The sequence below is a fragment of the Cetorhinus maximus genome, chromosome 7 (genome assembly GCF_964194155.1).
Source record: "Cetorhinus maximus chromosome 7, sCetMax3.hap1.1, whole genome shotgun sequence".
In the NCBI taxonomy this organism is placed as follows: Eukaryota; Metazoa; Chordata; class Chondrichthyes; order Lamniformes; family Cetorhinidae; genus Cetorhinus; species Cetorhinus maximus.
In genome coordinates this window covers 81,798,490-81,822,965 of record NC_135885.1, presented here as the reverse complement: position 1 = coordinate 81,822,965, position 24,476 = coordinate 81,798,490, and the positions used below count along the sequence as shown (strand labels likewise).

The 24,476-nt window shown below is 45.2% G+C and overlaps 1 protein-coding gene across 1 annotated transcript in view; it reads right to left on the bottom strand.

The window, feature by feature from the left end:
- LOC144682419 (deuterosome assembly protein 1-like) overlaps window positions 1–23,776 on the bottom strand; it is a 181,883-nt gene extending 158,107 nt beyond the window's left edge. Inside the window, exons 1-4 of the mRNA XM_078544829.1 lie at window positions 23,618–23,776; window positions 22,465–22,517; window positions 19,710–19,766; window positions 16,129–16,300 (exon numbers count right to left, since the gene is read on the bottom strand). Of these exons, the coding sequence (XP_078400955.1) occupies window positions 16,129–16,300; window positions 19,710–19,766; window positions 22,465–22,517; window positions 23,618–23,776 (441 nt within the window). The remainder of the gene's footprint in view (window positions 1–16,128; window positions 16,301–19,709; window positions 19,767–22,464; window positions 22,518–23,617) is intronic.
- Between the last annotated feature and the right edge of the window lie 700 nt (window positions 23,777–24,476).

Sequence of the window (24,476 nt, the reverse complement as noted above, 5' to 3'; positions counted from 1 at the left end):
GGAGGAGATAGACAGATTTTTAATTAGTAACGGGCTGAAAGGTTATGGAGAGGGTGGGAACTTGGAGCTGAGGCCGAAATGAGATCAGCCATGATCATTTTGAATGGCGGGGCAGGCTCGAGGGGCTGAATTGCTTACTCCTGCTCCTAATTCTTATGTTCTTATGAAGTAGAATCAGTATGGGTGGAATTTAGGAATAGCAAGAGTCAGAAAGCACTGGTGGAAGCGGTTTATAGGCCCCAGTTGGACCAGTGAGTGGCCTCTAAGTGGGAGGTTGTCCCCACCTCAGCAGTCCCAGCAGCGCCAGAACTCAGTAGTGGGCACCACTGGGACTGCAAGGAGGCCAACGGATGAAGAGGACATGGGCCAGAGTTTTGCGCTGGCTGAGCGGGCACGTGGTAGACATGAACGGTCGTGAAAGGGGGTGCGATGACGTCGGGAGGTGGTCTCGATGTCATTGCTCTGCCTCGCAATATTTCTGTTGGCAGGCGCGCACCGTAGTAGGAATCCCATCAGCTGACAGTTAAAGGGCCAGCTAAGCCCGTTTAAAGACCAATTGACAGCAATTTTGAGTGGCCCGTGTGCTTTTATGCTTGGTGCACGGGCTAATCGGCCAGGTGGCCTTCACGTTTTTCATTCATTCTACATCTAGGTTTGGATAAAAGGCACACATGATGTTGATAAGTTGAGGAGCTAGGAGCTTTGCTGTGAGTTGTTTGGAGTTGGTTTTGAGATTGTTTCTGGCTTTTTTTGGTGTTTTGGAGAACTCTGATTTTTAAGCATTTGCAGAGGCTTTCTACAGAAAGGCCCTTTCAGTGCAGAAACCTGTGCAACCACCTGGACAAAAATGGAGATTATGTACTCTGGTGGAGTGACCTCCTTAGAAGAGGAGGAGAGGGCCAAAAGGGAGAGGAGGCCAATTACCTGCAGGCACCATTCCCGAGTCAGCCCTATGGGCTGAGAGGCACAGTCAGATAAGGTGGAGGGCCAGCAGGAAGTGCAAGGCAGAAGGGTCTGGAGAAGGCGCCATTACCCAGCATGTAGAGTGTACAGGCAGCGATCATGCTACCTGGACATGTCAGAGGTTCAGTGCCAGAGAAGGCTCCACCTCTCCATAGACATTGTCACCTCTATTTGTAAAATGATCAGCTCCAGCACGCTTAGATGGCTGGCTACTGTGGAACAAAGGCTATCCACTGAAAAGGTGGCTGATGGGGCTGCTGAGACACTCAAGGGCTGCAGCCAAGGAGAGCTACAACCACAGCTATCTAACATTTTAATATTGAAAGCAAAGATATATATGCACCAGTACACACATGCCAAGGAGAAATTAATCACCCGTGAGACCCTTTATGTGACTTAAATTTCCGCTTGCGAGTGCTATGTCTTGGTGCTTCCCTCTCGCTGGCAGCTGGATTGGAGGCAGGCTGCTGACTTGATGGTCTTGGCGGTCATCCCCTGGTCGCCGGGGATTGTGTAGGCTATGGCTGGGCACTCCTCAGTCATTGCAGTCTCCTCAGATACGTGGTCACTAGCAGAGGAGCTGCTGCCATCATCAACAGCACCCTGAGAGGAGCCCCTGGATGTGAGGTGTAGGCCATCTGCCAACACGAGTTTGGTTTGAACTTCCCTGCTCACCATAGATGGACGGACAGCTAACAGAGTCATTAGGTACTTCATCCATCTCTCATATTGGCAGCAACCTGCTGAGGTCACTGCAACTGCATGTGAGTCGCCACTCTCTCTATGGGGGAAGCTGTGTGTTCTGAGTTCTGGGCCAATACAATGCTCACGTTCCGCATGGACTCCTCCAACATTGAGATCATGGCATGCAGACCCTCAGGGATCTCTGCCAGATCTTCAAGCACATTCCGCTGGACATCCAGCATCCGCCACCTGATGGACAGCTCATCATCTGCCTCGGGCTCAGCATCGTCCTGGTCTCCAGCAATCCTCCAATTGCTGGCGCCCTGGGACTCTCTGCCTCCTGCCAGCTCTTCAGGTGAGTGTGACGTGCCTTAGCCAGTGTGCACTACCATCGGTTCCGATACGCATATGCCTTCCAACGTGCCTGTATCTGTGCAGATACATGGTGCAGAGGGAGGATGTGACGTGGGTGCATCTGGCAGCTGGTCATCCCTGGAGGTCAAGGGAGGGTCCTTGGGGTCCTTCTGGAGTTGTGATGATGCTCCATCTGAGCGAGGAAAAAAAGCTGTCAGTATCGAACAGCATTACGAAGTCCGAGTGCATTCAGTCTGGTTGCTTCTCAGAATGGGCATCTGGGTGGGTAAAGACTTCTGAATGGATAAGCAACGGGGATTAGAGTATTTCACATGTCAGTCTTACAATCGCTGCCCTACATCTCACATACGATCTCCCAATCTCTTCCCTGTCCACTACTGCAACCCTCATCTGAGACCCCTGGCTCTTTGCAACCAGTGAACCTGGCTCCACATTCGCAGGCCATCTCCAGTGCTTGCTCCTTCGCCTGACTTAAGAGAAGAAGGTTTGGGACCCCACCACCTGTCCATCTTTGCTCATGCGCATTGTGACTCATCTTCTCCTGTAAGGACAAAAGTGCTTTCATTAGACCCCCTCTACATGTCAGAAAATCTCAGTCTCCCCCTCAAAGACTCAGGTTCAGGTGCCCTTCACATTGCCATAACTCACCGTGACATACATGCCAGCCACAGTCTATCAAGGCACAGGATTATATGCCACTTAACGTTCTGCAGTACCAGTGAGCATAGCAACTGCTGCCACCCACAAAGACATCCATCTAAGGTTCCAACTGGATTCAGTAGTCACCTTGGTAGAGCACAGAAGGTCATTGAACCTTTTCCTGCACTGGATCCAGGTCCTATGTATGACATCATGCCGCCTGACCAGCCCCTGCCATCTCCATCCAGGCCTTCTTTGTCACATGAGGTGGTCTCCTCTTATCGTCTCGTGGCAGCAAGATATCACGTCGGTCACTGACTGCCTCCAGCAAAACCTGCAGACACTCATCGGAAAAGCAGGAGACAGGCTGGCTCCGGGCATTTCCATCCTGCCTGGCATAGGCTGCGAGTGCAGATGACACACTGCAGATAGTAACAGCACAATAACTAAAGTGATGAGTCAAATTAATTTTCAAAGCTGCTCCCTGACGCTCTTGAACACAGACTCCCAGTCTTCAGGGAGCTCCATTTAAAATCCCCGCCATTACTGGTTCCGGCGCTCATCCTCTTTCCGTCCCCGCCGGTGGTGCTGAGCCTGTCTCAACACGTGTTTCACTCTGGCTGATAGTTAACCTGCCAGCCAGCATGAAATTGATGCTGGAAGCCGATCGCAGGCAGGAATGGATTTCACATCCACTTCCGGTCCCGCTGATCGCACTCGCCCGACAAGCTAAAACTTTGGGCCATGGATTTTTCTTTCTTTCTCAGAAGGTCTTTAGTCTTTGGAAATCTCTTCTCCAGAGAGCATTGGAGTCAGGGTCATTGCAGGTTTTAAAGACTGACTTGGATAGATTCTTGACTGATAAGGGAGTCAAAAGCTATAGGGGGCAGACAAGAAAATAGAGGTCACAATCAGATCAGCCATGACCTAATCAAATGACAGAGCAGGCACAAGGGGCCGAATGCCTACTCCTGCTCCTAATTCGTATGTTCGTATATTTGCATGTAACACCATGATGGACTCATCCACTTGAAGTGCATAAGCCCGCATGTCTCAGGGAACAGCCTCAGGGAACTCTGCCAGATGTCCACATATCTACTACTGATGCTCCAAGGTGACTGCATTGATGACTCCTGAGGTCCTACCACAATGCCTCGTGGAGTATCATCATGACTGTCTTCCCTCCTCCACTGAGGACTGTGCACAGATGTGTCTGACTCCTCTTCCTGCACTATGGTGCATGCCCTTCACCACATGCCACTGACTAAACATGCGCTACATCCTTCTGAAGTGTTAGTATCCATGTTGGTGGAGTGTGGGCTGGTCAGAAAGGACGCCGTCTCCTTGGACATCTCTTCTTCCTCCTGAAGCCTGAGGGATGATGCAGCCCAGGGTGGGTGGATGTATGCCACTGAGCCTTTGTGAAACACAAAAGGAGGTAATTATGGTTAACCCTTGACATCCTGAAAGCACGCTCAGATACACGCCATTGCCTTTAACCATAATTGAGGTGCTCTTATCATGCAACCCAACTGTCACACTCCCCACCTATACCAACGTCTCCTTCTGCTTAGTGCACTAATAGGGTCACCATTAGCAATATGGTACAAAGTGCCTCTAATACCGCCTTTGGCACCTGTTTTTGCTGAATCGTACGGTTAGCCTATTACGTTGTGCCACCAGAGACAAAGCTCATGAATATGGCAGTGCATCACATTATCCATTCACTTTCCAAACCATAGTTGAGTTGATCTACAGGAGAGCTTGGACACACAAACATCCATGCTATAGGAGAGCTATGTGCCAAGTCTGCCACCATAGATGCAGCATTCAGGTGTCAGCCAATGCAGGGACCTCTGTGTAGTTCTGCCAAATAATTCACCTTGCTGGAGTGCAGCAGGTCATGGAATCTATTACCTATCAATGTCTTATCAATTAACTATTAAGATTTGTTAATTCAATTACATTAAGGTCTGTGAGTGTCAGTTACATTGTTAAGGGAAACAAGTGATGGATATTTGCACATGCATAAATTGACACCGATGTATGTGGGGAGTGTTGACACTAAACAAAATCAATAAACTCTCTCAGCAAGGAAAGGCTCTGTGGCTTAGTTTTGACTTTATCAACTGGTGTGGATGCTATTAACATTACAGCATTGGATCCAAGATCATGTATGGTCCCCTGCTGCGCTCACAGTGGAGACAATCTCCTGCCATGCCCGCTTGGTCACTGTGGGGGGATTACGCTGTCCACTGGGGTAAATTCTGTCCTGGCGTCTCTGCACCTCCTCCACCAGGATCTGGAGGTCCTGATCACTAAAGCAGAGTGTAGCCCCTCCCTTTCCATCATCAACAGGCCTCCTCTGTGACATTCTGGCATGACAATGAAGAAAACACATGGGCACATAAAGCTTCCAGCTTCGGCCGATGCCAAACATAACCTCTGTCTGCTTATATGTAGCCACCGTGTTCTCTAGGTCAGCAACGTCTGAAGATGTGCGGTTGGTGGGGGGGGGGGGGGGGGGGGGGGGTGGAAGTGGGTGGGTGCTGCATGAATGCAGGGTAGCCTGGTATCTGTTGCTGTAATGCAAGGATGGCATGTTGTGTTCCCAAGCATAAACTACCATGACAATGTGATGCTGTGAGGGCCAGGGGCAAATCTCAATTGCATAGCCACACCCTGATAGATGGTTTGAAAGCGGGTAGGTGGAAAGGCAAAAGTTCTGCATGCAGTGTCAAACTGAGGCATTACACTAATCTGAGTCAATGCAGAGCTGATGCTGTCAATGCCATCTCCATAGTTGTGTCTTGTGAAGCTTTGCCAGCTTTAACTTTCAGGATTGTGCTCCTTCGTTACAGGATGAAGAGGCAGTAGGAATCTCAATACTTTCCTATGGAAGGCCCATGATGGCCCATCTCTTCCAGCGTCAGCAACCAGTTGGACAACCACTATAGGTAGTGCTCACCTGACATCTGATAGACATCTCCTCCCACGGCTAGCAGCTCTTTCATCAACTTCCCGGCTCACAGCAGGAACCCCCTACAGGTTGGCCTTTTATAGGCTGTCAACCCCCATAGCGAAAATTGCACTGTTCGGGCCCCTTTTTCTTGAGGCAGATGCACGAACGGGGAAATATCCCGACGTCAGCTACCCAACTCGGGAGTGAAAGTCCAGATCAAGGTGTTCAGGAAATATAGGATTTTCATCCTAGAGTTGAGGAACAGAAAAATTCCTGGCTCAGCCTGCCTACCTCGGGAGAAAGTGCTCATAAAGGTGGAATCTTCATTGCTGGAAGGACCGTGTGGGCTGGAGTCGGGCCAGCTGACCCGGGATGAAGTTCAGAGGCAGCCATCGGGGTGCCGGGTACCGAGAAAGCTTGTTTAAAAGCCCTACCTCGGTGCTGTGGGATTTCATCACATTTAAAATAAAAACACAAAGGCACTCCAACCCTCACCCCTCACATCCACTCATCCCCCAACACACTCCCCATGTCCCATCTATAGCCCCCGCTTACCCCCCATAGCCCCTCACGTCCACTCTGCCAAGGTAAGGCCCCCATACACCCCCATGTCCTCTCATGCCCCCTATGCCAAGCTATGTGACTCCACCCACCCCCATGGCTCTTTATGTCCCCTATGACCCCTCATGTTCCCTATGCCAAGCTATAACACTCCACCCAGCCCCCATAGCCCCTCATGCCCTCGTGCCAAGCTTTGGCACTCCAGCCAGCCCTCATGGTCCTTCATCCCCCTATGCTAAGCTATGGCACTTCCATGCTCATTGACCCACAATAAACTGTAGGATGTGCAGAAAAAAAACTTTAAGAAAAAGTCATTCATTCATTACTTTCTACTGTGTTAAAAAATATAATTTCACTACAAGGCAATAACAGTGTCAATCATCCAGACCCTTTAAAGTATCAATAACAGAAACCAGAAATGCTTGAAACTACTTAACTTTGTGTAAATAAACATTGTGAAATTGACCAGAGAGATCAGAGAAGTTGTCAATCAAGCAATGTTTTCTCTGGGGTGCAGCTGTTTCAACAAGAGTAATGCTTGTCTGGACTCTCAGCCAAGCCTTATTATGTATGCTTAGCAATAGAGAGCTTGAGGAGGATCTTTGAAACTCACCCTTTAAAAGGTTCCCTCATGTAGACTAGGGTTCGTGACTCCTCTGAGGTGCCATGAACCATGACTCTTTAAAAACCTGGCTCAACTCCATGAAAATTGTGCAGGAGTAGGTCTTGCCTATCTCTGCAATGGAGCTGGCCAGGCCTGGATTTCCAGGTGTGGGTTTTGACAGGAACCAGCCCACACTCTTTAAAGGAACTTCCAAAAATTAGGCAGCCTGGGAATGGGATTGGGAATCCCAGAATCAGGACTCTACCACCATTATTAAAGGGCTCCTGAATCATCCTGACCCAGTGAAAATTCAGCCCATCGGGAAGGAACGAATTGGGTGGGGGGGGGAGGGGCGGGGGGGGGGGGGGGGGGGGGGGTGCGGGGACGTGGTGGTATTTTTGATTAAGGATAGTATTACAATGCTTGAGAAAAGTGATGTCCTAGACCGTCAAGGACAGGATCAATTTGATAAGAGCTAAAAAAACAACAGAGATACCATTGTACTACTGGGTACATTCTATAGGCCTGCAAGTGGGAAAGATATAGAGGAACACATTTGCAAGAGTGCAAAAACTATAAAGTGGTTATAATGGTTAATTATTCTAATATAGGGCAAAATTTTATGGCCCTGTCACGGAGGTGGTGAGGTGGGGGCGCAGGGCCGTAAAATGCGGCAAGCCATTCAAAAGTCCATTGACTTCGGTGGGACAGTAAAATCCCACCGGTGTAAAATTCCACCCATAGACTGGGATAATAATAATGCAAAGGACAAAGGGAAAGAGTTTCTAAAGTATGTTCAAGAGAATTTTGTACATCCCAGTAAGTTTTCAGTCCAATAACGAAGGTGGCATCACTGAATCTGGTTCTAGGGAATGAGGTAGGACAAGTGGATCAAATAGGGGACCATTTAGGGGGCAGTGATCATAGTTTCATAAGCTTTAGGTTAGCTATAAAAGGCAAAGAGCAATCCAGAATAAAAATAATTAATTGGGGGAGTGGCAATTTCAATGGGTTGAGAACGAATCTAGCCTATTAAACTGGAACGAAAGATTGGCAGGCAAAACTGTAATTGAATCAAGGGTTGCCTTTAAAATGGAGATAGTTCCGGTACAGTTGAGGTACATTCCCATGGGTGAAAAGGTAGGACAAACAAATCCAGAGCTCCCTTGATGATAAAAGAGATAGTGAGATGAAACAGAAAAAAGCTGCATGTGCCCGATGTGAGGTGGATAATACAAGTGACAGCCAGACTGAATATAGAAAGTTCAGAGGGAAAGTGAAAAAAGAAATAAGAAAAGCAAAGAGAGAGGATGAGAAGAGACTGGTAGCCAGCATAAAAGGAAATCCAAAAATCTTCCATGGGTATATAAATAATAAAAGGGTAGTAAAAACAGGAGTAGGGCTGATTAGAGGGACAGAAAGGAGATTTATGCATGGAGATGTTGGTATGGCTGAGGTATTGAATAATTACTTGGCAACTGTCATTACCAGGGAAGAAGATGATGCCTGGCTTTACCAAGGAAGAAGGTGCTGCCCAAGTCATATTGAAAGAGGAGGTAGTTGAGACACTGGATAAACTAAGAAATGATAAAGAGGTATTAAAAAGGCTAGCTGTATTTAAAGTTGATAATTCACCAGGGCTGGATTAGATGCATCCGAGGAAACTGTGGCTATTAAGGGTGGAAATATTAGAGGCACTGGCCTTAATGAAGTACCAGAGGTGGTTGATGAGGATAATGCAGTTGATGTGGTGTACATGGACTTTCAAAAAGCATTAGACAGAGTGCCACATAACGGGTTTGTCAGCAAAGTTGAAGACCATGGAATAAAAGGGGCAGCGGCCGGATATATATGGAGATAGCTGAGTGACAGGAAACAGAAAAGTGGTGAATGGTTGTTTTTCAAACTGGAGGGGTTTCCCAGGGGCCAGTACAAAAACCATTGCTTTCTTTTACCCAAATTAATGACCTAGAATTGAGTGAGCAAGACATAATTTCAAAATTTGCTGATGACATAAAAGTATTGTGAACTGTGAGGAGAATAGTGACAGACATCAAGATGACATACTGGTGGAACATAGGCATAGCTGGTGGAACGGGCAGACACATGGCAGATGAAATTTAATGCAGAGACGTGTGAAGTGATACATTTTGGTAAGAAGGATGAGCAGAAACATAAAATAAAGGATACAATTTTAAAAAGAGATGCAGGAGCAGAGGGATCCTGGGATACGTGTGCACATATCATTGAAGAACAGGTTGAGCAAGTGGTTGTTAAGGCATGGGTTCCTGAACTTTACAAATAGGGGCATTGAGAACAAAAGCAAAAATGTTATGATGATCCTTTAAAGAACACTGGCTCGGCCTCAACTAGGGTGTTGTGCCCAGTTGTAGACACTGCTTTCGGAATTGGAGAAGGTGCAAGAAAGGCTTATGAGAATAGCTCAGGGGATGAGAGAATTCTGTAACGAAGATAGACTGGAGAAGCTGGGGCTGTTTCTTTAGAGAAGGTCGAAAGAAGACTTGTTAGAGGTATTCAAAATCATGAGTCCTCCTGACAGATTTGATATGATGAAAATTCTCATCAGTGGAAGGATCATGATCCAGAGGACACCAATTTAAGTTGGTGACATGAAAATAAGCTTTTTCAAGCAGTGAGATCTGGAATGTACTGCTGAGAGTCTGGCGGAGAGGTTCAAGGTGGCAGCTCACCACCACTTCTCAAGGGCAATTAGGGATACACAACCAATACTGGACTTACCAATGGTGCTCACATCTCATGAAGAAACAAAAATGCAGATTCAATGTGAATTTAAAAAGGGAAGCACCTGAAGGGAAAAATTTGTAGGGCTCCTGGGAAAGGGGAGGGTTGGGGGACAAGCTGAGTTGCTCTTGCAGAGAGTTGGCACAGGTATGATGGACCAAATGGCCTTCTTCATTCAAGTTCTAAATGGAATGATTATTAGTGAACTTAACTCGCTGGCAAACCTGGACATGATGATATTCACACAAAATGACTGATAGTTTATTAGCTAAAAAATCCATGGAAAGGAGTTAAACGTCTTGACAAAGTACAAAAATTTACCTAGGTGTCGGGTTTCAAAAGACTGCATCCACGTAGTAATCTGCTCCCAGCTTCTCTGCTGCCACTGCTATTTGTTTATCCTCATCTGTGCCTGCACCAAAACTGCCTGACTAAGCTCATTAACAGCAGCATTTAGGGTATGTGTAGTGGTGATAATGCCTGAAAAAATTGGTCATTGGAACATAGGATGCTACATGGTACTGCCTAACTGCTTTCCTTGGCCCAAACTGACAGGATAGGAATGAGCGATAAATGCTGATTCCCCAGTACACCTTCAAATATAACTTATATTTAAGATATATTTTCTACTCACTGCCCAGGCATAACACTGACATTACGCATTGGGATGCCTATTAAAGAAACTGTCTGATTTTTGTGGCCACTGACATAAGTGCAGGTTGAAAATCTATCCTCCTCCTCCCCTCCCAAACCAATATTACATGTTTGCCTCTGTGGGAGGAAATGAGTGGGGGACAGGACATGACAGCAAGATGGTGTTGCATCTGAACTTAGGGAAAGTTCGCTGCTTAAATTGCCCCACATCTCAACATGCTCAGATAGATCAGAAAGTGTAGGATAACACACTGAGTGGGAAAACAAGGAATGGAACTATACATTTTCTGCTTTGCCATCACCAATGAGTCATAAGATATAGATTCTTCCCTGAGCACATCAAATCACACAATTGCCATTCATTACACTTCCTCCAAACCATCCCCTAAAACAATGTCAACACATTGTGCAACTTCAGTGCTCAGAACCAAATTTCTTGAGCTTGTTAACTTTTCCCAACCACCACAATAACCTTTGGTAAGACTTATGAACTCTTAAAGTGAAACTGGTGCCCATCAAAGATGCTACAATATTGGCAGAAAAATGGCTGGCTGCTATGTCTCAGTAATCACCACCAAGAACTGAAACGACGTTCGTCTAATAACAGCTAAATTTTGAGGTTGATAGCTGTGAGCTTCTTATCCTACTGTGTAGGTGGCCGATCCTGTCCCCCTTCTGCCGAATGTGCAAACTATCTTGAGAGTCAGCTGAATCCTGTGCAGCTAGTTACTGCCATATAATGAACATGTGGTTGACTCTTAAGTGCTCTCTGAAATGATCTAGCAAGCCACTCAGTTGTATCAAACCGCTCAAAAGTCTATAATGAATAAAACCGGAGAGAACACATGGCATCGATCTAGGCACCGGAAATGACAATGGCAAACTCAGCCCTGTCGATCCTGCTAAGTTCTCCTTATGAACATCTGGGAACTTGTGCCAAAATTGGAAGAGCTGTCTCACAGACTAGTCAAGCATGAGCCTAACACTGTCATACTCACAGAATCATACTTACAGATAATGTGTCAGACACCACCATCACCATCCCTGGGTGTGTCCTGACCCACCGGCAGGACAGGCCCAGCAGAGGTGGTGGCACAGTGATATACAGTGGGGAGCAAGTTGCCCTGGGAGTCCTCAACATTGACTCCGGACCCCAAGAAGTCTCATGGCGTCAGGTCGAACATGGGCAAGGAAACTTCCCGCTGATTACTATGTACCACCCCACTCTCAACTGATAAATCAGTACTCCTCCATGTTGAACACCACTTGGAAGAAGCGCTGAGGGTGGCAAGGGTGTAGAATGTACTCTGGGTGGAGGCTTCAATGTCCATCACCAAGAGTGGCTCGATAACACCACTACAGACCGAGCTGGCTGATAGACTGGATCTGTGGCAGGTGGTGAGAGAATCAACAAGAGGGGAAATCATACTTGACCTCATCGCCACCAACCTGCCTGCCGTAAATGCATCTGTCCAAGACAGTATTGGCAGGAGTGACAACCGCACAGTCCTTGTGGAGACAAAGTCCCATCTTCACATTGAGGATACCCTCCATTGTGTGGCACTACCGCCATGCTAAATAGGATAGGTTTCAAACAGATCTAGCAAATCTATGACTGGGCAACCATGAGGTACCTTGGGCCATCTGGAGCAGCAGAATTTTACCGAACCACAATCTGTAACCTCATGGCCTAGCATATCCCCCACTCTACCATTACCACAAAGCCAGGGGAATAGCCCGTGTTCAAAGAAGAGTGCAGGAGGCCATGCCAAGAGCAGCACCAGGCAAACGTAAAAATGAGGTGTCAACCTGGTGAAGATACAACACAAGACTACTTGCGTGCTAAACAGCATAAGCAGCAAATGATAGACAGAGCTAAGCGATTCCACAACCAACAGATCAGATCTAAGCTCTGCAGTCCTGCCTCATCCAGTTGTGAATGGTGGTGGACAATTAAACAACTCACTGGCGGAGGATGCTCTACAAATATCCCATCCTCAATGATGGGGGAGCCCCGATAAGGCTGAAGTATCTGCAACAATCTTCAGCCAGAAGTGCCAAGTGGGTGATCCACCTTGGCCTCCATCGGAGGTTCCCAGCATCACAGATGCTAATCTTCAACCAATTCGATTCACTCCACCTGATATCAAGAAATGGCTGAAGGAACTGGACACTGCAAAGGCTGTGGGCCCTGACAATATTCCAGCAATAATACTGAAGACTTGTGCTCCAGAACTTGCTGTGCCCCTAGCCAAGCTGTTCCAGTACAGCTACAACACTGGCATCTACCCAGCAATATGGGAAATTGCCCAGGTGTGTCCTGTATACCAAAAGCAGGATAAATCCAACCCTGCCAATTACCGCTTTATCAGTTTACTTTCGATCATCAGTAAAGTTATGGAAGGGGTCATCAACAGTACTATCAAGCGGCACTTACTTAGCTATAACCTGCTCACTGGTGCTCAGTTTGGTTTCCGCCAGGGTCACTCAGCTCCTGACAATACAGTCTTGATTCAAACATGGACAAAAGAGCTGAACTCCAGAGATGAGGTGAGAGAAACTGCCCTTGACATCAAGGCAACATTTGACTGTGTGTGGCATCAAGGAGCGCCAGCAAAACAGGAGTCAATGGGAATCTGGAGGAAAGCTCTCCATTGGTTGGTGTTATTCCCAACACAAAGGAAGATGGTTGTGGTTATTGGAGGTCAATCATCTCAGTTTCAGGATATCACTGCAGGAGTTCCTCAGGGTAGTGTCATCGGCCCAACCATCTTCAGCTGCTTCATCAATGATCTTGCTTCCATTATAAGGTCAGCAGAGGGGATGTTCACTGATGATTGCACAATGTTCGGTACCATTCGCGACTCCTCAGATACTGAAGCCCATGTCCAAATGCAGCAAGACCTGGATAATATCCAAGCTTGGGCTGACAATTGGCAAGTAACATTCACGCCACACAAGTGTCAGGCAACACCCATCTCCAACAAGGGAGAATTTAACCATCACTCCTTGACATTCAATGGTATTAGCATTGCTGAATCCCCCACTATCAACATCTTGGGGATTACCATTGACCAAAAACTAAACTGGACTAGCCATATAAATATTGTGGTTCAAAGAGCAGGTCAGATGCTAGGAATCTTGCAGTGAGTAACTCACCCCCTGACTCCCCAAAGCCTGTCCACCATCTATAAGGCATAAGTCAGGAGTGTGATGGAATACTCCCCACTTGCCTGGATGACTGTAGTTCCAACAACACTCAAGAAGCTTGACATAATCCAGGACAAAGCAGCCCACATGATTGGCACCATATCCACAAATATTCACTCCCTCCACCACCGATGCACAGTGACAGTAGTGTGTACCATCTACAAGTTGCACTGTGGGAACTCAGTAAGGCTACTTAGACAGCACCTTCCAAATCCATGGCCATTACCATCTAGAAGGACAAGGGCAACAAATACATGGGAACACCATCACCTGCAAGTCCCCCTCCAAGCTGCTACCATCCTGACTTGGAAATATATCACCATACCTTCACTGTTGCTGGGTCAAAATCCTGGAACTCGCTCCCTAACAGCACTGTGGGTGTACCTACACCACAAGGACTGCGGTGGTTCAAGGAGGCAGCTCAACACTACCTTCTCAAGGGCAACTAAGGATGGGCAATAAAAATGCTGGCCCATCCAGCGATGCCCACATCCCGTGAATGGAAAAAACATCCTTTATGAAGAATGCAAAAACTACTGATAAAGTCAGCAGGTAGACAATAATAGGGCTGCATATAACAAGTAATTACATACCACGAGGCTTTTAGTAGGTTACATGCATATCAGGCGATCAGTAATGAATGTAGAATACAGACTAGGGCCTGGATTTTCACCAAGTTGGGATGATTCGGGAGGCCTTTAAAAATGGCGGCTGAGACCCGATTCCGGGACTTACGACTCCATTCTCGGGGTTTCCAATTTTCAACCAGGCCTTTAAAGGGTATGGGCTGGTTCGGGTCGAAAGCCCTCACCCAGCACTCCCAACCTCGCCAGTTCCATTGTGAGGATAGACACGCCCTAGTCCTCTGCAAATTTCATGGAATCAGGCCAAGTGTTCAATGAGTCATGGTTCACGGCATCTCAGAGGTGTCGTGAGCCACAGTGTGCATGAAGAGACCTTTTAAAAGGTAAGTTTAAAAGTCCTCCTCATGCTCCCCATGTCATGGAAGGCCCCCAAATACTACCCAACCCCTCATGTCCCCTATGCCATGTATGGCCCTCCACCTACCCTTCTTGGTTCCTCATGCCCCCTATGCCAAGCTATGCTCCTCCACCCACCCCCATGGCCCATCATGCTCCCTTTGTCAGGCTGTGGCACTTCCATGCCCATTCACCTACTAAACATTGTATAGAACGAATGAACCCTATAGCAACAATAGGATATGTAAAAATAAGCTTAAAAAACAGTCCTTTTATTACAGAGCAATAAAAGTGTCAATCACCCAGAGCTTTTAAAGTTTCAATAGCTGAAACTGCAAATATTTGATATAAGCAAACATTGTGAAAATGACATCAGAGATCAGAGAGCCAGAGCTGTCAATCAAGCAATGTTTTCTCTGAGGCTCAAGTATCTCAACAGGCAAATGGATACCCGGGCTATCAGCTCAGCCTCATTATGTATTCTTGACTCTGTGGACAGTAAATGAAGTACACAGGGCAAATCTGGGGCAGAATTTTTCCCTCATCAGACGGGTGAGCGCCCGGCCCGAACGGGACTAAAATACTGACTGATAACGTCAGGCTAGCGTCCTGACATCATTGCACAACCGTTCAGTTGGCGGGTGGGCGAATAGGCCAGGCGGCCTTTGCACTTTTAACGAAACTTCATCCACGGGCAGGATGACGTTTCGGACAGTAAATAAAAACCAAAAAAAATGTTTTAATTCATTTTTAACATATCCCTGCTCATGTGTCAGAGTCACATGAGGGGGCGTGTTTTCCTTATGTTAAAATCTTTCTTTTTAATGTTAAAAATCTTCAGCTCCCTGAAGCAGCTCTGTGCCTTCAGGGAGCTTTCACTGAGAGCACTCCCGCGCATGCTCACACTTCAGTGCTCACACTCCTCCCACCTCCATCCCGGCAGCGCTGAAGCCCTGAGCCGTTAATTGGCCAGCCAGTGTGAAATTGCGTTCGGGGCCTGATTGTGGGCGGCGGTCGGTTTCTTGGTCGCTCCCGGACCCACCCACCCTATTGGCCCGATGAGGTAAAAATTCTGCCCCTGGTGTCAGCTAATATCTGTAGCTCCGAGCTGAAGAACTTTTAAAAACCTAGTTTAAGTACCTGTCCAGGTTACAAGCCATTTCACAGTAATTATTTTTGAGATAACTGGAAATCATTTCCAGAATTAATATTCATGGTCAAATTTTAATTCCAAGCTTATAAGCAATGTATGCAAAGAAAAATTCTGAACATCCACTCCAAGGAGAACTTGGGTGCCTAATTTAACAGAACTACAAAATATTTCATTTTACTGCAAAATGTATTCAAAGTAGTAATTATCCTCTTGCAAATGAAATAATGTTATTTTCAACACATTAACAATTAAGTCAATTAACAATTCTGAAAGCTATGCATGCCATTAATATCTTCTCAACTGCAAACCATTGTCTGTTTTGCATAAACTACGTGCCACACTCACACATGCTACTCTGCTTATGTGTTGAAGAACCATCTTTTTACTGAGTCCACTAATGCCCCTCTACTTACAGTAAACTTGGAAGTCACATTGACAAGTGAATGTTACTTCGAGACATCCTACACAGCTCATTGAAATTATTAGCTCCTTTTCATTTTTCACAACCAATTAACTGTCATTTTCTCCTGGAAGGTCCCTTGCTTGCTGAATGCAATGCCTACAGGAGTTGCTATCTTACCTCACGGTGCTTCTGATCAAGGCAAGTCCGCACATTGACCAGTTCTAGTTCACGCATTTCAAGCTGGCTCTCAAGGCTTCGTGAATGTTGTTCCCATTCTACTTTTTTACGGTTCACCATTACGTCAATTTGATGCATCAGCTCCTGAAGCTCTGCTTCACACGAGGAGTCTCTAATATTTCAATCAAAGCAATAGAATAAGAAAAAAACAGAATTTAAATTTTCTTAGGCATGTATTACAAAAAATGACAGGAAGCATTTTCTTCATAAAGTACTTTAATATTTTCATTTAAACAAAATTACCTGATATTCTAGTGCTGACTTAAATTATATATTTTCAGTCTCATGGAGACCTACCTAATGGGCCTCTAATCTCCTCCTGAGCAGACCTAGTGATATATGGTGATATATGCTACAGAGACAGATTGTATGCATTCCATAATGACTCTATTGGTTTTAATGGAAGGCAGGACTTCTGATTGACTTGGGCCTGATTTGGATTCCAGGGACAGGGAAATATTACAGTAAGTTTGGTACACATTTTGCAACAGTTTTTCTGAAGTTGGCGACATCAGCAAACTTGCAGGTGACAATGTTCTGATAGCTGATTTGGCACCTGTGTTTAAAGCATGTATTGTTGACTGCAGCATGCAAGGGTTATTTGCATTAACTCTCATCTGATACCTATCTACTTTATCAGGCACTTGGGTATTTGCAAAATTGATTATTTAGTTTACTCTTTCGGGGATCTCTAACATCTGTGACTAATTATCTGTGTGAAGAGTTTGTTATGGGAATTGTGGCTTTTATCGTGCTCCTGTGGAACTGCTCATACGATACATGAGAACCTGGGAGGCTAGATTTTCCAACAAGGCAGATTTACAATCCAGAATTGCAATGATTACACTTCCTCCGGTCCATTTTATTTTCCCTGATTCAATCTTGTGCATTGTACATTACTCCAAGCGCTCTTTGTACCCTTTACTTTGAGTTCCACTTATGAGAGGAACAAAATTCAGTGGTGCTGCAACAATCAAGTCGGCATGCTTACCACCCAATTAAGGATGGCAGGCAGACTCTTGAGGCTGGAGGGTCAAAGGGAGCCCTCCAGCATGAAAGGAGCTGCAGTCTGCCAATGCAGGTAAGGGAAAGACAGGGTCTCCCATTTTGAAGTGCCCTCTCAGCATTTTAAAAACTTTTGAAATAAAAACTGCTACAACTGCTAAACCACCAGCATTAGTCTTAATTGGCAACTTTTGAGCAGGTAGCTGTTCCACTCCACAACCGCAGCCTGCAAGAAAATGGCTTGGGGATGTGGTGGTAACAGTAAATCAGGATGCCGGCCGGCAGCGTGAAATTACCCGCCTGCCTCTGTCCTGTACCTATATTGGGGCAAAAAACCTGCCCATATATTAATTCCGTAAAATACCTATGACATCATGAGATAGCTCATATTTCTTTCCTTTCCCGCAAGTGTTCTTTCACATAGAGTTTAACATGCAGGGCAGCATAGTGAAGCAGACATTCATGCACTTTCTTGTTCTTTGCACCTGTTGTCACCTGAATAGGAATGCTTAATCCCATCTGGTTGAATGCCAAATGACAAGCAGAGGGAAGAGAAGAAATTGCCACTGGGACTGGCTAAAAAAAAATCATCTAGCCTCTAATTCCTCAGAAGAAAGATGCCCTAAAGAGGTTTTTGAGGAAGTAGTGAGAGACAGAGGTTGCAGGTATGTCAGGAAGCTCCTTGTAACATACCTCTTCAGCTCCTGCCATACAAATGAAACCAGTTATCACAAAACATCGTAAATGCTTAAACTCAACTTCTTTCTAAAATATGGCCATTGTGCAGCTAATTTCTCTTATTTTCACCATCCTAGCCTATCTCTTTACATCAGCAATACCTAGCTCACCTTTTCCGACACACATTTTTCCCTTACAAATACCATCCCAGTTACAGAAGTAGCCATCCAGAAGGATTGCTTAAGAAGATAGGCAAATTCAAATGGTGATCCACAGAGCACAAGAGGCCAGGAAGGACTAGGGTGAAAGCTGAGTAGGCAGTCGTTGTTAGCTGGTGGAACAGGAAACTGCTGCCCTCAGATGTGGATCAGATCTAAGACACCATGATTTAAAAGCAGAAGCATACAAGTATCAAACACTTTTATAGGCAACGGGCAGGGTATCCCAGAGTGGGGTGCAGGTTCTAGCTAAATTGGGAGCAGCCCAATCCATATAACTGTGACACTAGTCCTGCAGGTGGCAGCTCGAATACAATCCGCAGCAAAGCTTCCCCAAAAGGAGCCATAAGAATAGTTTTCTGTGACTGACATCATAGGTGTTTTAAGCATCAGAGTAGAAAGGGCTGTCTTCAAAATTTCTTGGTACCACGAGGTCTGTTTTACATACGAACATAAGAGCAAGGAGCAGGAGTAGGTTATTCAGTCCCTCGAGCCTGCTTCGCCATTTAAGAAGATCATGGCTGACCTAATAGTAAACTGAAATCTGCATTTCCTGCTAATCAGTGATGAACCAGGGCCATGCACAGTTCTATGGTCCGACAAGAGTGTATACGCATGATATTCTTCTCAGGACAGTACCATCATATGCTCTCCTGCTAGTTTGCTCAGATGTTTACCAGCAAATGTGGGAGAAAGCAGCTAGGGCCATTTTAACTAAATCTCCCAATCTGCAAATTCAAAGCAAGCACACAAACCTTAGGAATCAGGGACACTTCATTTCAAAGTGTGCTACAGTCAATTTTCAAATAACCTAACATTAATTTTTTAATTAATTTAGTTATTTACTTCTAAATATTACACTAGTAAGTTTAAATCTAAATACAAATTAAGGGAGCTTCAGTTTGTTGTGTACTTAATTTGTTTTTCCCAGACTAGAAGAATTAACTTAAACTATGCACCACCAAAATATAATAAAGTGCCAATTTTGGGCAGGCACCAGATTTCCGATTGCATGGTGCAGGTGAGGAATGAAATACCTGAAATATGCCAATCCATCCTAACTGATGAGTTGCCCTCCCTGTAACCTTACAAATTCTGGGAAAACAATCTGAGGAATTTTAATCCTGTAGTCTGGGATCTGAAGTCCCGTGTCTGATATTTCCTGTGGTCAGGTTACAACAATAGGTCCTATCACTGTAATGTGGCAAATTTACTGACGTAAATCATCAAAACTGATTCTGAAAGATATTGTTAACAGATATCTGCATCCAAGGTATTTAATTATTTTTTGCTCTCCTTCTCAAGGCAGAGTTACAGTATTTGCTGAAGATTAATATACTTGCTTATTCCTCTCTCCTCCCTCCCAAATTTTTATTTAAAAGTTTTAAGAGGAGCTGTTCACTGATTTTATAGCTGTCAGAGCCATTTTGCAAAGTTGAATAGCAAGTGCTCTCACAGTTATGAATTATTTTAAAAATATGCAGAAGGCCTAATGTTGTGCAGTTCTCTTTTTTAATGGCTGCACACAAATATCAATTTGTCTCTCTGAGATTATAGCCACTGCCATGATACACCTCTTTTGCCTTTAGTGCATAAAGAACATAAAACAACGAAGCATACCGTAATCGACAATTCTTCTCCAAGCCTTTTATTATTTCCTCCATTGCAGCAGTTAGCCTAGAAAATTAAGAATATAGTATAATCTATTGGACACAGAGCACTGAAATACTAATGCTCCCATTTAGTTATCATTAATACTTTCATTATCCTTTTTATAACAAAAATATCACAGGGAACAGCTTCAATTGGTGTGACCAATTCTGGGCACCACGATTTAGGAAATATATGAAGGCATTGGAGAAGGCCAGAAAAGAATTATGACAATATTTCTGGGTATGAAAAACTTCAGTTACATGGATTAACTGACAAAGCTGGAACTGTTCTCCTAAGAGAAGAATGTTGTGATGTACTTGCACAAAACTAATCCAATTAAATATACTCAAAAATATCCTCCTAAAGCGACACAGATCTTTTTAGGTACAGCACTGCTCTCCCCAATCTAAGGAGGAGTAGAAAGGAACCCTAAATACAGCAGTCCCCTCCTGCACCTTGCAGGTCACCACTCCTGGTGGGTCATCAATCACTGTGGTTGAAACATAAAAACTCAAACTCAAAGGGCAATTAACTACCAGATGACACTCAGTTCATGGAATGCCAGAACATTTTTAGACAATAATACAAGACCAGAGTGGAAAACAGCCCTTGAGGCCAGAACGCTGGGCAGGTGCAACAATCAGGTGTGAGCTTTGCCATTTGGATCTGAGTTGGCACGCAAGCTCAATTGATACCTGGGATTGGGGGGTGCGGTTATCTTATGAGGAAAGGTTTGACAGGATGGACCCATGCCTAGTGGAATTCAGAAGATTGAGAGGTGATCTTATTGAAACATAAAGGCAGAATTTTCTGTTCAGCAAGCGGGACCCGCCCCTGCACATCGACGTGTAAAATGACACGTGGTAACATCGGGCGTGCATCCCGACGTCACTGCACGTCATTCTGAACTTTCGTTCGGTGGGCGCGCACTGGAGTCGGCTACGCGCCCGCCGAACTGTCAAAAGCCTGTTGAGGCCATGAATAAACTAATTAACCAAAGTGGCAGTGCTGCCTGTCCAACCTTAATTGGCCCGCGTATGTAAAATTGTGGCGCGCAGCCAATCGCAGGCGGCGATCAGCTCCACGCCCGCCCACGCTTGCTCCCAGCCGGCCCGCCTGACGGGGAGAAAATTCTCCCCATAATATTCTGAGGGGACTTGACAGGGTGGATGCTGGAAGAATGTTTCCCCTTGTGTGAGAGACTAAAACTAGGGGACACAGTTTCAAATAAGGGGTCTCCCATTTAAGATGGAGGCGAGAAGAAACTTTTTCTCTCAGAGGGTCATGAATCTTTGGAACTCTCTTCCTCAGAGAAAAGTGGTGGCAGGGCCAATTAGTATTTTTAAGGCGGAGGTAGATAGATTCTTGACCAACAAGGGAGTCAAATGTTATCCGGCGTAGATGGAATGTGGAGTTGAGTCTGCAATCAGGTCAACTACGATCTTATTGAATGGTGGAGCAGGCTCAAGGGGTCAAATAGCTTACTCCTGCTCCTAATTCGTATGTTCACACAAAGGTATCAACAATCAACTCATGGTACTTCAAATACATCTTGCTAGAAACCAGTCTGCAAAACTCATTAATGCCTATGCACCAACAATGAACACACAGATTGGTGGAGCAAACTCCAAACAGCCAGCTTCTTTTCTCTAAGCCCACCATTACAAACACAATCTTCCAATAAACTGAAAATAGCACCCCAGATCTAAACATTAACACATGCTGGATTACATTATTGTACGATGTCCGCTCTACCCAATACCTTAGAAGTAAGTGAATGCTTCTCAGACCACTGACTTCTCAGGAGCATCATGTCCTTGAAGGTAACACCTAATGTGCTACGACACAGGTTCAAACCACAAAGGAAGCTTGACATGACTATCCTAAAAACTCAGCCAAGGGACATGAACTGGAACAAAAATTAGCCGTAGAGTTTGCTGGTATCCCAGAAGATAACACAGACATTAGGAATCCTTGGGGCAAGTTAAGGGATGTCACTCAGCATCTGAGGTCCTTGGATTCGTCAAATGAAAGCACCAAGATTGGTTCAAGAAAAACCAAGATATAGCCAAGCTATATCTGCACAATGCTCTCAGACCCTACATATCTAACAAAAGCTACCAGCAAGAAAAGCTAGATACAAGCTAGCAAAACACACATTGCAGGCCAAACTAAGAGAGATGGAGAGCCAATGGTGGGAGAACAAGGCTGCAGAACTTCAGCAAGCTCTTGATAAGCATGACCTGAAGCATGGCCAGGCAGGAAAGACAGGACAGGAAAGTGGATATGAGGTCACAATCAGGTCAACCATGATATTATCAAATGGCGGAGCAGGCTTGTGGGCTGAATGGCCTACTCCTGCACCAAATTCTTACGTTCTTATTATTGTGAAGGCTCTCTATGAAGGTCTCTGATCTGTCTATGGCCCCAAACCAACATCCTCTCAGCAGATGACAATCAGTTCTTAACAAACAGGCATGAGATTCTCTCTTGTAGGGCAGAGCACTTTAACAATCTCCTGAACCAAGAAATTTACAGCTAATCACATCCACAGTATCGCTTTCTGGACAAGCTTCCCATCGATCCATCTGATGCCGACGTCACCAAGGCCATATAGCAACTGTCTGTGGGTAAGTTCACAGGAGCCAATGACATTCCACTGAAGAATTCAACTACAGAGGAGTTCACATGGTTAAGAAACTCACTAGCCTCTCCTGCTTACTTTAGAACCAGGGCATCGTGCCCCAAGATTACAAAGATGCTTCCATAACTCACCTGTACAAACAGAAGGGAAATAAAACCATCGTGATAATCATCATGGTATTTCACTTCTCTCCAAAGTAGGAAAAATTGTTGCCAGGGTTATTCTCACCAGGGTTGTCACTCATCTTACAGAATTGGTGTACCCAGAATCTCAGTGTAGCTCTTGTGCTAGACAAGGAGTGGTCAACATGGCCTTTGCAACGTGACAAATTCAAGAATAGTCCAGTGAACAAAACAAGGACCTCTCCATGGTGTCCATTGACCTGACCAAGACCTTCAACACATTAAACTGTGAATGTCTATGGAAGGTGCTGTACAAATGTGGCTGGCCTGAAAAGGTGATCAAGGTCACCCGTTCATTTCATGACAGCACGATGTCCAGTGTGATGCAGAATGGTGCCTTATCAGATCTCTTTTCTGTCACCCATGGCACCAAGCAAGGCTGAAAAATGGCTCCAGTCCTGTCTGCTATTTCCTTTGCGGCCAAGCTCTTGGATGCACGCAAAGGTCTCGACATGGGAGTGCACATTTTAGTTGAGGGTAAATGGCAAGCTCTTCAATTTGCAAAGTCTCAAAGCTTGCACACAGATTACAGAACACCTATTAAGTGAACTCTTGTTTTCTGCAGACTGTGCTCTCATAGCACACACAATGGAGAGCATTCAGCTGCTTGTTGACCGCTTTTCCCAAGCTTCAGGACACTTCGGCCTTACAATAAGTCTGAAAAAGGCAGATATCTTGTCCTAAACTGCCCCTGGCCATAAATTCCAAGACCCCAGAATCACAATCAACTATATACCTCACAATTCTTTTCAGAAGTTCTGCTATCTTGTGAGAATCCTCTCCAACAACACCACGTTAGATGATGAGATCACACTTCACCTGACAAAGGCAAGCTCAGCATTCGGCAGGCTCACCCATAGACTTTGGAAAGAACATGGAGTTTGTCTCAAAACAAAGATCAAAGCCTACCAGGTAGTGGTGATCTCATCACTTCTCTGTAGCTATGGGCATGAACAGCTCATTGGCGTCACATAAGGCAACTAGATGCATTCCACCTTCATTGCTTAAGAATTGCCTGCGCCATCATGTGACAGGACAAAATCCCTAACACCAAAGTTCTTATAAGGTGCCACGTAACTGGTATTGAGAGCATGCTCATCAAAGCTCAACTTTGCTGGATCAGCCATTTGGTTCGCAAGGAGGATTCCTGCATACCAGAAGCAGTATTCCACAGCCAACTGAGCAGGGCAATCTTCACCATAGGACATCCCAAACTTCCATAAAAAGATATTCTGAAAGCCAATCTCAGGGCCTAAATTGGACCCCACTACCTGGGAAAATCGATCCTGGACAGATCCAAATGGAGAATCTCTATCAGCAAGCAATCTCAGCATTTGAGGAGAACAGAGTCAGTTCCCTATAGGATATGTGAGCACACCACAAAGTCAGTGCCTTCGCCCACCCCCCCAACAGTGACTTCATATGTAATATTTGTACAATGAAACAGGATTAATTAACGACCTCATAGTAAAGGAGTCTCTAGGCAACAATGATCATAACATCATAGAATTTCACATTCAGTTTGAGGACAAGAAGTGTGGGTCTAAGATTAGTGTCCTAAACTTAAATAAAGGCAATTACAAGGGTGTGAAGGCAGAGTTGGATAAAGTAAACTAGGAAAATAGGTTAAAAGTTGAGGAGCAGTAGCAGATATTTAAGGAGTTATTTCATAACACTCAGCAAAGATATTCTCCATTAAAAATGAAGTATTCTATGAGAAGGATGCGGCATCCATGGCTAAACAAGGAAGTTAAGGATAGTGTGGCTGGCCTGAAAAGGTGATCAAGGTCACCCGTTCATTTCATGACAGCATGATGTCCAGTGTGATGCAGAATGGTGCTTTAACAGATCTCTTTTCTGTCACCAATGGCACCAAGCAAAGCTGAAAAATAACTCCAGTCCTGTTTG